The sequence below is a fragment of the Dermacentor andersoni genome, chromosome 4, assembly GCF_023375885.2.
Source record: "Dermacentor andersoni chromosome 4, qqDerAnde1_hic_scaffold, whole genome shotgun sequence".
Taxonomy (NCBI): domain Eukaryota; kingdom Metazoa; phylum Arthropoda; class Arachnida; order Ixodida; family Ixodidae; genus Dermacentor; species Dermacentor andersoni.
In genome coordinates this window covers 51,200,151-51,214,866 of record NC_092817.1, presented here as the reverse complement: position 1 = coordinate 51,214,866, position 14,716 = coordinate 51,200,151, and the positions used below count along the sequence as shown (strand labels likewise).

Sequence of the window (14,716 nt, the reverse complement as noted above, 5' to 3'; positions counted from 1 at the left end):
GACGGGCCCTTGTGGTACTGGTATGTGGCAGTGTGTACTCTGAAAAAGCTGCGCCGTTTGTTTAGGCACGTACCAAAGGTAGTAATGTGCAGTTAATTAATGTTAAGATAGATAGACAAAGATTGTATAGTTCGATAGCCTATAGCAAGGGAACAAGACTTGGCAATTGGTGGTCAGCTTCCTAAAGTAGAGGACACTTAGGTATACTCACAAGGAACCGGCTCATGGTAGACGTAACATTGGGTTGGAGCGCATCATAGACCACGTCGGAGCCGTTTACGACAGCTAACCAATTTCCTTCAAAAGAACGTGTACATACATTATAACCAGCTCATTATACCAGTATTAACTACAGGGACGCGTAATCTGTGGGATAAATAAGCTCAACAGAAAGCTAAGAACGGCGAAATGAGCGATGGAACGTTAGATGAAAGACGGCAGCAGAGAAAGCGCGGGTACAAGACGATATTAAGAAGAAGCAGAAGTGTAAATTACGCAGCTCACGTAATGCGTAGCAGATAAGCGGATTTTATAGAATAACAGAACCCATATGTCGAGGGAAGGGAGACAAGATTAGGAAATACGAAAACATAGTACGGTGTCGGTTGGCGCAGTACAGGGATAATTAGAGATTGTTGGGAGAGGTCTTCGTCCTGCTGTGCACGGACATTAATTAGGCTGAGGATTACGAGTGATGAATCCCAGCGAGTCGCGCAAGCGACTCCACTGTACCTTGGCATCGTCAGCAGAGCACATTTCTTGGACGTATGCTACTACGGCAGGGCGCTGTCGCTGCCCAGCCGTGCTCGCACAGTTTCTCTGGAGACACGCGCGTCCAGCTTGGGGCGACTGCTGCAGGATTGACGGGGAGGAAGTGTTGGCGCTGCACTTGTGCACAGACTGCATTTTGTCTCTCTCTCTCGCCTCGTTCGCAGTGGCGCGTCCGGGTAAGTAGGCCACGCGGTTTATATTCAGTCACGGCCTTCTCGCGCACCAGACGACGCTTCCGCCATGCCGGCATGTCGGCCGTCTGTCCGTTTTCCCTCCACGTGCCCTGCCCGACGCTGTTTCCGCACACCGCCGCCGTGACGTCACACCCACGTCACGAACGTGCCGAAGCGTGTAATCGAGCAAGCCTTGAGGCGGCCGAAGCGGTAGACCGTGGCGTCCCACCAACCGTGTACCTTATATGCTGTGAGTGCGCAACGGCCGACAGGTGTCGCGTTTATCAAATAACTGCCCACGAATAACGAATGAGTTTGTAATTGTCAGTGTTACACTTGATTCTGATGATGATGATGTAATTATTTGCCCGCCGAAAGAAAGTTTTCTTTGGCAGAGATAAATGTAAAACGAAAGCTGTTAGGAGCTTGATGAAACGCGCAATATCCTGGTTCCATAGATAGCGCGAGGAGAGATTCAGAGACCTACTTCTGTATCCATTGCAGTCGCTTTGCGTGAGTTTGTCCGGTCGTCTAACCACTCCAAGCTGTCAGGAGATGGTTTTGTTTGATTTATTCTCTTGTAGAAAACAGGAAGTGTTTGCCTTGCAAGTGCATTACCGGTATTTGCGTCTCTCTCTCTCTCTCTCTCTCTTTTTTTTTTTTTCTTTACATCATACATTGGCAACGCGTAAACGTCGGTTAATTCATCTTTTTTTAGAACACCGGTTTTCCGCTAATCCTATATGTCCTCGTACATTTGCTCCACCACCGCGACTCGACTCACCGGCAGCGCTAAGGACTTAGGAAACGAGGAAACGAGCGCGCGTATTTGTTTGAAAGTTGATGACTCTTTCCCGTAAGCACGTCATTAGCCGAGCCAGCGCTGGTCTTGTCAGTTCGCCCTTGCCTGATGGGGAGGATGTGCTTTGTCCTGAGTATTTCTGCCAATTCAATCAGGAAAGCGACGGACGTAAGTTTGGAAGTCACTGGCAAGACAACACCGATTATCTATGTATTCAGGCTACGGCGAAATGAGTCGTTAGACCTCGTTGAGCACCAGTGCTGTTTTCTGCTACGTTGATAGCGTGATCTGACTTATAGGTTTGTTTACGGCGTCTGAAAAGTCAATGTGGATAATAGTATAACCTCTTTACCTTTGACCAAAGCAACTACATACATGTATATTTTTTTATCAAATGTGTGTGTAGGAGAGGTTGCCATCGTGAGTGATGCCCGCTACGTGCTCCTTCTCTCAGCCAAACAGTACAAATAAAAGATAGATCGTCTCAAACAAACGAATGAAAATTCAGTGGTGATTTAGCGACAAATGCAAGAGAAATGCGTCGCATCTCTTTGAAGTCCAGGATCCATGATTTAAACGTGTTCACTGCATTGCAAAGTGTTGTTCAGGAGCTCAATCGACGTCCTCTCTCTCTCTCTCTCTCTCTCTCTCTATATATATATATATATATATATATATATATATATATATATATATATATATATATATATATATATATATATATATATATATAATGTGTGTGTGTGTGTGTGTGTGTGCGTGTGTGTGTGTGTCCGTCTTCCCACACTTTCTACCACTTTGACACTGCTAATGCTAACGCATGAATAAAGGACCCGGGCAATATGTAATAAAGATAGGCTGGCTAAAGCTAACACACGAACGAGATAAAATATCAACATAAAAGGTAAATAAAGGTGCGAAACCGGTAACGCAGAGTTCACAAAAAGCTGTGGAGTTCCACAAGTGCTCTTGGGGCAAAGGAACGACAACACAGTAGTGAAAACAATCACAAGGTCATTTACTGCACCTTTCATACACCATTGCCTGCTAGCCAAATTGCTATCCACAGAACATGCCGATGGGGGCGCGACAAATCTAGAAGTCCGACTCACGGCGACTGGATATCGATCGAATATGTTCCCGCCGTGCTGGACCGTGAACACCAATGCCTGGTCGTTCGCGTGTGTACAGTCATGCGAGCGGTGGCGCATTCGAACGATCGTGTTCGTCCATTCCGGTATCCTCTTCATAGGCCTTGCGAGACGGTCTCTCAAAAGCATGGATCGGCGCACGCGCGGAACGTCGCACGCTTGCCGACATGGAGGAAGGAAAAAGTTGGGAGGGAGAATTACGTCACGCAGTCAGTCTTGGCAAGCGAACGCTCCGTGAAGCCCGTACATTTGCTCAGAGGCGGCCCAACACGTAACCTCTTGCGTCGAGATCACGGAGCAAGAATCGAGATTTGCTGAGAGGTTTGGTTCTCATTAGATATGCTAGTAGTTTTTATTCGGTGCGCGCTTGTTCAGCTGGCCTGCTGTGACTCTGCCTGCTGAGCAGGAACACCAAAACCGACCGCGCACTTTGACGTGCGATCACCTGTTGGGTCGACAGGCTTCACTTCAATCGCGTTGCGCGATGCTCCCTCCTAACCTTTACCTTCCTCCATGCTTGCCAACCCCGACTCAAAGAGGAAGAGCCTACTCCCAGTCGCGCCCGACCAACCCCGCCGTTAGGTGGCGCTAGCAACGCAACACTCGCGCCATCGCTCGTGATATGCTGCAACCACACCGACTGCTGCCGGCGCTTAGTTACGAGGAGAAGCCGGATTACAGGAGAAGCAAGAGCCATGCGGCGAAAACATCGGGGGACGCGTGAGAGTCGAGCATCCCCACAAAGTTCAAATTAGCACACTGTGCGTAGCTACACACAAAATTTGCACAGCAAGTAATGTCATTTAAGGTTATACAGCAGTCACTTTCAGTTCACCGGTATTCCAAGGAAGCACACTCTACAATACAAGGTTACACCACAGGTTGTAACAAAATCAAGATCAAGGGACACTGCGTAACTGCAGCACAAAACCGCGGAAAATAGTCCACGGAGGACAAGTCAGAGCATTCTCTGCAATTCTTTTCGTTTTCAAAAGTTATTTAAAGCGGTAACCGCGCGCTTTTTCAGTTCGACTGTTGGATATGACTCCAATATTTTGTTTTTCTTGTTAGAGCGACCGTTTGTCTATGGTATACAAATTATCTCGTAATTTGTTTTTATGCTGAGCATGAATACTGGCGTGCAACAAGAGGTATTAGATATCTTGTTCGGATTCCGAGCAAGAGCACATAGCAATTTCGGCTCGTCGTATGCTGTGTGAAAAAACGCTTTGTGTACGCAATGCCTAGACTCAACCTGTGTGTTACTGTTTCCAGTGAACGGGTAACCGCTAATGCAATATTGAACTGCATTTTTTGGGTCAATCTGAAATAGAACGGAGTTTCGAGCACAGTTTTCAAACCATCTCTCGCTAATCGGATTGACAGTGCGCGTCGCGCGTGCTAAACTGTCTGGCTATGTATGTTGTTTGGAACGCCGCAGGGACTAGGAATCCACTGAAATAAAATTTCGTGTTGCCAGTATATCGCCTCTGTGTAAATCTTTTGTGTTTCATATACTAGAGCTTGATCACAGCTCTTCATGCATGTGCAATTAATGCTCAATAAAGATGCCGGAGAGTCGCTCAGGATGACTCATTTGTGTGGGTCTGGCTGTGTGCATATGAACGTCAAGGCTGACATTATGGCGTAGGAGGAGGAGGAGGAAAGAAATAGAGAAGGCAGGGATGTTAACCATGAAATGAGTCTGGTCGGATACCCTACACTGGGGGACGGGAAAGGGGGAATATAAAGATGAGATAGAAAGGGGGGGGGGGGGCGTTTGCGCACGCGCGCGGAGGGCCTCACCATGTCAAAGGCGTTCCCACAGACCAGTCGCCCTCAAGAAAGACAAAGGTGCCCTCACAGTTTTGTGGGCTGACGAGCCATGGGGTCGGTCCTCAAGTAGCGCCTGCACGGACAACGGCCGATCGTCCAGTCGTCGTAATGCGATAGTGTTTGTCTTTCCGACTGTTTATCTTTCCGTAGACGTGACATGTGACGTCTTGAATCGCAGTGTTACTCCTCTTATCGGTATAAACGCAGTACCACCAGTACTGGTCGATGAAGTCGATCCGTCAGTATATAGATGCATACGTAGCTACTCTATTTCTCGTACAACAGGAGTAAGCTCAGTGGCTTTGGTGCAGACGGTGGTAGATCTGACTTTTTCTGAAGTCCTGAAATTCTGAGGTGTACTTCAGAACAGCGCATACACCATGGAGGAGACGCCGGTCTGGCAGCAAGTGCGTACTCCGATGTAAGCGAGGCACGATATGCAATCACAAATATACTGTATGACATGCGGGGTCTTTCTATGGTGAGTCCGGCGAGGTAGTGGGAAAGAGTCTGGAAAGAGCACGCGGTATGATATCGTCTGCAGATAGCTATGAACCCAGAGATAAATCTTGCCACCAAGGTCTATTGCTTCTAACGCTTTAAGAAAGGCTCCGTGGGTGAGATTATCATAAGCCCCTTTAATGTCTAGAAACAAGGCAGCACACAAACGTTTACAGGCCTTCTGGAATTCGACGTACGTTACCAAGTCGCCAACGTTGTCTATAGAAGTTGTGCCTGAAACCCGCCATCGCGTCTGGATGAATTTCATAGTGCTCTATAGGTACCACTCAAGACGCGTGAGAACCGTCCGTTCCATTACTCTTCCTACACTCTAAAGAAAAGTTTACACCCTTTGGATTGTATTTTGTCCCCAAACAATAATCGTCATCTGTCTTGCCCGCATTTCCTTTCTTTAACGCTGCGAGCCCGGTACTTCCTAGTCACGAACGGCTTGCGCGTTATCAGCTTGACACAGCATACTCGACAGGAAAGTAGCGAGCGCCTAGTTTTCAAGAGAGGAAACGCAAGCAAGGCAGATGATAATTATTGTTTGGGGACAAGATAAGCTTCAAAGGCTCTGGGACCAAAGGATAAGCTCCGACTTTTTTTAGAGTGTACATAACTAACAAGCGCGATGGGATGTCCAAAGACGACTTGCCAGCTTTGAGGAGCGGAATCAGGCAACTTGACTTCCATTCCTTGGGAAACGTGTCAGTCTGCCAGGAGTCGTTGTAGAGGAGCAGGAACGCCTTTCACCTCGTTCTCGTTCACCAAGCTTGTTCACCAAGGTTACACAGAGCGTGGTACATGTGGTTCCATCTGGTCCTGGCGCTGAGGAACGCCAGCATATAAGCAAGCGCAACTTCTATTATAGTTCTTCCGGAGAAAAAAGGGGCACTCCATGCGGGGACCACGTGAGAACGGTGAGTGGTCACAATATTGCGTAAAGCTCTGCTGTAGTATTGAGCTAATGACGCTTGATAACTTGAACGTTCTCTGTTTTCACGTAGAGGGCACGCTGAACGCAGACGCTGAACTTTCAATCTGACACGAGCCATCAGTGTAAACATGAACGTAGTCCCTGTAGGCATAGCGGATATGCCACAGTGTTAAATGTTTGGTAGCTGTTTTTGGTGGATCACATTTATGAGAGATGCCCGGTACTTTGGTTGAAACCTCTGGAATTGATAGTAGCCATGGAGGATATTCAGCTTCTGCTGGCGAAAACTTATCTGGGACAATGCCTCTTCATTGTTGGTTTTGTCTCTTTTCAGCGAGGGTAATCGCCGCGAGCGCTCAGATGGGTAGCAAAGTTAGTTAGTTAGTTAGTTAGTTAGTTAGTTAGTTAGTTAGTTAGTTAGTTAGTTAGTTAGTTAGTTAGTTAGTTAGTTAGTTAGTTAGTTAGTTAGTTAGTTAGTTAGTTAGTTAGTTAGTTAGTTAGTTAGTTAGTTAGTTAAAGTTTGAGTTGGAAAGGCGGACATCTCCTTTCACATCTGAGCTTTGAAAAGGTGCCATAAGTACAAGTCCCTGCTTCGGTGAGTTGACCAAAGTATACAGGCGTTTTCGCGCTTAATATCCTCGTTGGAACACCTCTGCTGGAGTTGAACTCGTGGCCTAGATCTGGCTGGCCCACCAAGACGGTGTGATACGTTCCTAACTAACGTGTCACCACATGCGTGCAATAACAATGTGCGGCTGCGTGATTTTACCTTTTCCAACGGAGGAAAACTCACGGTTCTGCTGCGCTTCAGTACTTCTGATGTCGTGCGGGCTTGTAATAAGAACACGTAAGCGCGATGACTTTTAGATGCACATAAACACTGTAGGTGGCCTCGAGTCACGCGTATAAATAATCCTGGCATATAGTTAGTTGCTTAGGGTGGGTCTTTTGTGTCATAAACGCAGTCTGCCGCTGTATGGCATCGTGCACTGATAAGTGTTATGCGTTGCATAGTACACGTTAGCGACAGCGCTAGCTGGGGAGTTCGCTATTGCTATTGCGTATGGAAACTGTACAGTTGTTGAGCATACTTGCGGTCGTCTCAAGCATAGTGTAGGAGCGTCAGCTTTTCATAGACACCCAGTTACAGTAAGCCTGTTAACACGCATTGAAAAACTTAAGCGCGCTGCATGGTGGCATTGCATGTTCCTACCACCGCAGATGTCCAACCCTTTCACAACTTCATCCCTCTTTATTATTATTATTAGCTAAGAACAGCGGAACCAGACTATCGTTGTCCACCCCGCGTACAAAAGAAATAAATCTGAATTCAGGCTTTGCGCATGCGCAGTATCGCCGACGTTGCTTCTTTTAGTACTCTAAGCCGCTTGCGTCCGCTATTTCTGAAACTCCATAGCGTTTTTAATATGAGGCACTTCATGCGTATAACATGATTCCGGATACTTCACTTTTAATTACCTCTGGCAGGCACTCTTTCTATATTACGAGTTTACATATATTACATACGGTGTGTTACGTATTGTATACCGTGTGGCCGATAACGAGACCTATAGTTCGCTGGCTAAGCTCCAGCCACCTCGAGTGAGCTGGTAAATGGCGCGCGCGGCGCGAACGACAGCTTTTTTAACCGATACGGGCATTGACGACTTATCTTTTTTTCCCCCTCAAGCAGATACTTGTGATACACGAACAATATAAGGAACACGAACGCTATTGGAAGATTAGCTTCATTGCTTTTATTTTATTGTTATTCTTTTCTTGTGAATGACCGTGTGAGAGAAGGGGCAGAAAATTTATAAAAGTGATTTCTGCAACCATATTTAAAACTTTCCAATCACTTCTCCATTCTGTTCTATTTCGTATTTTCCATGGTGGCCGGGCAGTTTAGTTGTACACTGATACTAACGATGACCACGGCTTCTCCCTGTCCGGTTTCCCATCCTATTTACATTAAGTTACTCACAGGTTGTGATTGATTGAGTGAATAAATAAAAAGTGCTTCCTATCAGCTGTTCTCCTGGCCGTATTTGATGCCGTTGGTTTGCCCTGTTTTTCTCGAAATCAGACGGTGTTGACCTTGTATCGTTCCTTGAGCGGGCCGTCATAGTAAGTCACGCGTTTCTTTTTGTTATTTCTGTTATTTTTGCCCTAGTCATTCGGTGCGAAACTTAATTCACTATTTTCGGGCATAAGCAACAGCTGTGTCTCTGACAGGAGTCCGTATCGCAAAGAATCTGTTGTCCGGCGTCAGACGTCGCATCGGCGAAGTGATTTTTGAAGCACACATACGCAGGCCGTTCACGTGACGCAAGGAATTCACTGAACTAACTGAATTTCTCAAGCTGAAATACGGGGGAAAATCGTAAAGTACGACTTACACAAAACCTACATACATGATAGCTGTCGGATTGTAATTTGAAAATTCGAGAAAACATAATTTTGTTACGCGAAAACTCGGAACAAAGCCTTTTTTCAGCGTTTCTACAATCCACAGACCGGCCGCGGCGTCCGCCATTTGCGCGCGCCGCCGCGCGGGTGTCTCGGGGGCCACGGAGCAGTGACCCGGTTCCTTGCAGTACCTTCAGCTGGCGCTCGCCTCCACCGCATCGCGGCCCACGCAAGAGGTCGCGTTTCTACCACAAAGCCGACCTTTGTGCATAGCGTTCGCGGCCAGCGTTTCCCGGTAAACATTACGGTTACATACGCTGCTGTTGCCGGGAAGCGTGAGTAGTAGTCAGGGATCTTTGAATGCTATCGCGTTCCACTCTTAAAGGCGAAGCTTAAGCGTCCTCCAAATTTTTAGATCAAAACAGATAGATAGCGGTGTTTGCTGTGAGTAACCGCTTCCGTGTTCATAAATAAGGCTACACTGCAACATGCCCGTTCAGCCACCCTTGCACTGCAAACTTGAGCTTAACTATTGGGACTTAAGCTTCCTGGGAACCTCATAACGGCCGCTTTTTAAAGTTTCAAGTCCAGGGTTGCTTCAGCCAATTTTTCGTGCACATCGCTCTTTATTTACTTATTTTCAGTTTTTCTTCTGAAATATGAGATATGCAGCATACTTCGTATGCAACCTTCTTAGTGTTTTTTTTTTTCACCCGTTCGGCACGATATTTGTATAGAGCCAGACAATTTTCCGTTACGGTTTCGTAAGCTCCGACTTGCAGAGGTCTTTTGTTGTCTTTGCCCAGCGTTTCATTAATCCAAATCACGCGGCCGCAGCTGGATTTACGACGAAGTGAGCCTTTGTTCAGGCACAGAGGGGGACAGTCACAGTCTGTTTACGCCGGGGGGCTGAGCGCATTTCTTGCATGGAAATAAGTGGAACAACGCCGCTTCTGAATCTCGTATATGTAGAGTCGCGTAGTGAATTGGGCAGTTTCATAATTCTGTAAGTCGTGCTGCAGTATGGATATGTTGCTTCTGCGTTCTAGCTGTGATCTTTTCCCCCAATATAGCGTTGCACGGACTGGTGCTATATATAGCAAGTCAGGAGCTATAGTTGATGCGAACGGGCGTGTCCCCACGCTCCGCCTTTCTTCGGCAGAGTATCGTATCGTAGGCTCATTTTCGAGTACCGATTTAGCCCCAGAGTAGGTCTCGCGATTTGCGCCGCAGTGACACATTATCTTATCTATCGTGTGAAAGCCTCTAAACCTACAGCTAGAATAGAACTGGCAGAACTTTCTAAGTTAATCAACAAGCGTAAGACAGCTGACATAAGGAAGTATAATACGGATAGAATTGAACATGCTCTCAGGAACGGAGGAGGCCTAAAAGCAGTGAAGAAGAAACTAGGAATAGGCAAGAATCAGATGTATGCGGTAAGGGACAAAGCCGGCAATATCATTACTAATATGGATGAGATAGTTCAAGTGGCTGAGGAGTTCTATAGAGATTTATACAGTACCAGTGGCACCCACGACGATAATGGAAGAGAGAATAGTCTAGAAGAATTTGAAATCTCACAAGTAACGCCGGAAGAAGTAAAGAAAGCCTTGGGAGATATGCAAAGGGGGAAGGCAGCTGGGGAGGATCAGGTAACAGCAGATTTGTTGAAGGATGGTGGGCAGATTGCTCTAGAAAAACTGGCCACCCTGTATACGCAATGCCTCATGAATTCGATGTACCGGAATCTTGGAAGAACGCTAACATAATCCTAATCCATAAGAAAGGGGACTCCAAAGACTTGAAAAATTATAGACCGATCAGCTTACTGTCCGTTACCTACAAAGTATTTACTAAGGTAATCGCAAATAAAATCAGGAACACCTTAGACTTCTGTCAAGCAAAGGACCACGCAGGATTCCGTAAGGGCTACTCAACAATAAACCACATTCACACTGTCAATCAGGTGATAGAGAAATGTGCGGAATATAACCAACCCTTACATATAGCTTTGATTGATTACAAGAAAGCGTTTGATTCAGTCGAAACCTCAGCAGTCATGGTGGCATTACGGAATCAGGGTGTAGACGAGCCGTATGTAAAAATACTGAAAGATATCTATAACGCCTCCACAGCCACCGTAGTCCTCCATAAAGAAAGTAACAAAATCCCAATAAAGAAAGGCGTCAGGCAGGGAGATACGATCTCTCCAATGCTATTCACAGCGTGTTTACAGGAGGTATTCAGAGACCTGGATTGGGAGGAATTGGGGATAAGAGTTAATGGAGAATACCTTAGTAACTTGCGATTTGCTGATGACATTGCCTTGCTTAGTAACTCAGGGGACCAACTGCAATGCATGCTCCCTGACCTGGAGAGGCAAAGCAGAAGGGTGGGTCTCAAAACTAATGTGCGGAAAACTAAAGTAATGTTTAACAGTCTCGGAAGAGAACAGCAGTTTACGATAAGTAGCGAGGCACTGGAAGTGGTAAGGGAATACATCTACTTAGGACAGGTAGTGACCGCGGATCCGGATCATGAGACTGAAATAATCAGAAGAATAAGAATGGGCTGGGGTGCGTTTGGCAGGCTTTCTCAGGTCATGAACAGCAGTTTACCATTATCCCTCAAGAGAAAAGTGTATAACAGCTGTGTCTTACCAGTACTCACGTACGGGGCAGAAACCTGGAGGCTTACGAAAAGGGTTCTACTTAAATTGAGGACGACGCAACGAGCTATGGAAAGAAGAATGATAGGTGTAACGTTAAGGGATAAGAAAAGAGCAGATTGGGTGAGGGAACAAACGCGAGGTAATGACATCTTAGTTGAAATCAAGAAAAAGAAATGGGCATGGGCAGGACATGTAAGGAGGAGGGAAGATAACCGATGGTCATTAAGGGTTACGGACTGGATTCCAAAGGAAGGGAAGCGTAGCAGGGGGGGGGGGGGGGGCAGAAAGTTAGGTGGGCGGATGAGATTAAGTTTGCAGGGACGACATGGCCACAATTAGTACATGACCGGGGTAGTTGGAGAAGTATGTGAGAGGCCTTTGCCCTGCAGTGGGCGTAACCAGGCTGATGATGATGGTGATAATGTGTAATGTGATAACGCCTATAGCTTCTGGGCACATTCGGCAGCCACCGTTCCCGCGCTTTACACAAAGGTGACGCCGACTGTGTACGTGGAACTGTACGGAAGTGGTTTACTCATGTTCTTGTCATCCGATTTCGTGAAATTTGACACTAAATTAATCTTTACCTCTGTGTTGTCGCAGACGACGGCAACCTTGAAGTGTTTTTTTCGAATCAAGATTGCGTGAAAATCCAGGATACAGCAGCAATATTGCAATGTATACTGCGCGTGCTTGCATCTTCACCTCTTCGTTTAGGCATTGAAATTTCGTTTCTGCCACGGCAAACATCAGGCGATGGTTTCTTCTTCCACGTACACTGACATGCAGCTTTTGGCACCTAACAATGGCACTAAAAAAGTCTCGTAACATATCAGTATACACCACCACCACCACCACCACCAACAACAACAACAACAAAAAAAAAAAAAAACGCAGTGCCCTTCCACTCTGGGAAGGATGACCGGCGAAGCTGCGTATGTGGGCCCCTTAAAATTGCACCTCCGCCGCGGGTCGGTCCGGCATTGTACTATATTTCGGGATCGGCCTACGTATGGGGCTTATTGCCTGCTTAATGCCTGCTTAATGCCTGCTTCACTTCCGCTGAAGGTCGGCCCGGTATTGTGCTATCTTCGGGATCGTCCCATGTACTGGGAGTGCTTAACGCCGGCGTACGTCACCTCCGCCGCAGGTCGGCTCTGCTTTGCACTATCTTCGGGATTTTTTTCTGCACGCGGACACGACAGTGAGGTAAGTAGCCCTTAACAGCTTCGCTGTAAAAAGTCGCAGTTTCACCCGAAAGGAGAAGCACCGATTGCGATAGCAAATTGGTAAGCAACTATACAAATTAAAGATAGCGGTTGTATTGGTCATATAGCCTTGTAAATCTTCGCTTACTGACTAAATTAACAAGCATGGTGTCACGCGCGTACAAGCAAATATGAACCTATATCCCTCGATGTCAGCGCACACTCGCTGTCATAGCGCTGGAGTGACGAAGCGCTGCAGCAGCATCGAGCGAATTTACCTTCGTGCAGCTTCTCGCCTCCCACAGCGCACGCATACGAAACTATCAGTACTCGGCGCACTCTGTCCCCTTCGCACATCGCTTTCAAGATAGGGCCCGCGCGGCCGCGCCAAACGCAGCGGCCACCGGTGTATCCATAGGACGAACCCCCCCCCCCCCCCGCCTGGCTTGCGCGCGATGGAAGACGGAGCGCTACCTCCCCGCTTACCTCCCTTGCGCGCGCGAGATTGAACCGCCATTGTCGGCTCACTCTTGCACGCTTTTACTTGCACACCCAGCATACGGCGCGCGGTGGCGATGTTATCACACTTGGTCTTTACACGATGAGCAAAACGTGAACAAGGTGAATGCAGGCTCCTGCATTCACCTTGTTCACGTTTTGCTCATCGTCTTGAATTTCCATCTCCCGCATTCCCCGTCTTTTCTCTGATATTTACGCGGAACATCACGACAGCGACCGAAATGCGCCTGGAGTGTCCGTATAATAGCCATCGCAATAAAACCAACATGAAAAGTAATTATGTCCCATACAGCTGTATCCGGGCCTCGGGAGGATATAGGCGCACCTGTACGCTTGCCGGTGCGGCTTTCCAAATTGTCAGCCGGTGCACTGTGAAGGGCCGCGTGACAGATTGTGCAAAGGAGAGAGACAGCCTGTCGTGACTAAGCAAAAACGCTTAGTCATGGCCGTGTGACGATGCACGAGCTGTCAAGACCCCGTCGGGGACAATGCTCCATGAATGCCGATCCGTGTGCAGAGAGAGTGGTATGTGTGAGAGAGACACTTTACATTTAAATTACCCATTGCCAGAACAGCACGTCGCCGTCTGAGTCTACGTGTCTCGGATCCCCGGCTGTGCGCCCGAGGCGAGACGATTGGATCGCTGGTCCACCAGCAAAGGCCACAGTGACGGGCGTACATCTCTTGCTGAGCGACGTACGATCGAGCTGTCTTGAATATATATGGAACAGTGAATATTTACATTGGCAAAACCAAGGGCCACGGTGCTTTGCGGTGGTTTCCACGAACCTGCGTTTGGGGAACAAACGAGAGACTGTTTAGCGGCTGTCTCCTCACGGTGAACAAGGCTGCATGCGGTAAGTTTAATCGCAAATCAGTGCGTATGAGGTGTTTACTCGTATCGTGTGCACGTGATCACCTTTTCCCTTCTATCGTGTCCTTCGCCGCCTCTCGTCTGGGCCCAATGCTTCGCGCTGATGAGCCGTCGGTTCAGCAACGTTCGCTAGTACAGGTATACGCGACTCCGACACGCCACTGCTCTACTTCATCGCGTTGCTTCGGATGTGGCACTGCTTGCACTACCTATGGTAAAGTTAATTTTTAAAAATTCTAAGGTTTTTGCTTGCCGAAACCACGATATGATTATGGGGCATGCCGTGCAGGGGTACTCCGGATTAATTTTGACCACCTGGAGTTCTTTAACGTGCACCCAATGTACGGTACAGGGGCGTTTTTGCATCTCGCCCCCATCTAAGCGCGGCTGCCGCAGCCAGGATTTGATCTCGCGCCCTCGGGCTGAGCAGCGCAACGCTAAAGCCGCTATACGCCACCACGGCGAATGGGTGAAGTTAAAAATAAGAAATTTTGACAATTTTGTGTATATATAGTATATGGATTCAGTGAAGCAACAATTTACCCTTCTGGCTGAATTTTTGGAGCAGCAGCAATGTCTAGCTATAGAATGCGCTAATCCAGGGGCTATATAACTCTTGAAATACGCGTACTTTGCTACTATAGTAAAGCAATGAAGGGGCCTAGTTGGTGAACGTTCATGGTTATATTGCGCTTGGTTTTAATATTAAGTGAAGGACAGGACGTGGACGGACGTAGCGCAATGCGCTACGTCCGTCGTTTGCGCTACGTCCGTCCACGTCCTGTCCTTCACTTAATATCGTCAGTGTAAAACTAAGCGCAATATAACCATGATTGTTACTATAGTCTGTAATCCGTG

General features: G+C 47.3%; 1 protein-coding gene across 2 annotated transcripts in view; it reads left to right on the top strand.

Annotated features, from left to right (window-relative positions):
• Positions 1–14,716, top strand: part of LOC126537142 (uncharacterized) — a 104,183-nt gene that overhangs the window by 46,497 nt on the left and 42,970 nt on the right. Inside the window, exon 1 of one of the 2 annotated variants that reach the window (XM_055073737.2) lies at positions 13,822–13,841. The exons of the other annotated variant lie outside the window; for it this stretch is intronic. Within the exon in view, the coding sequence (XP_054929712.2) occupies positions 13,837–13,841 (5 nt within the window). The 5' untranslated portion in view covers positions 13,822–13,836. Of the gene's footprint in view, positions 1–13,821; positions 13,842–14,716 lie in introns of those variants that run through there. 2 annotated transcript variants of the gene reach the window in all.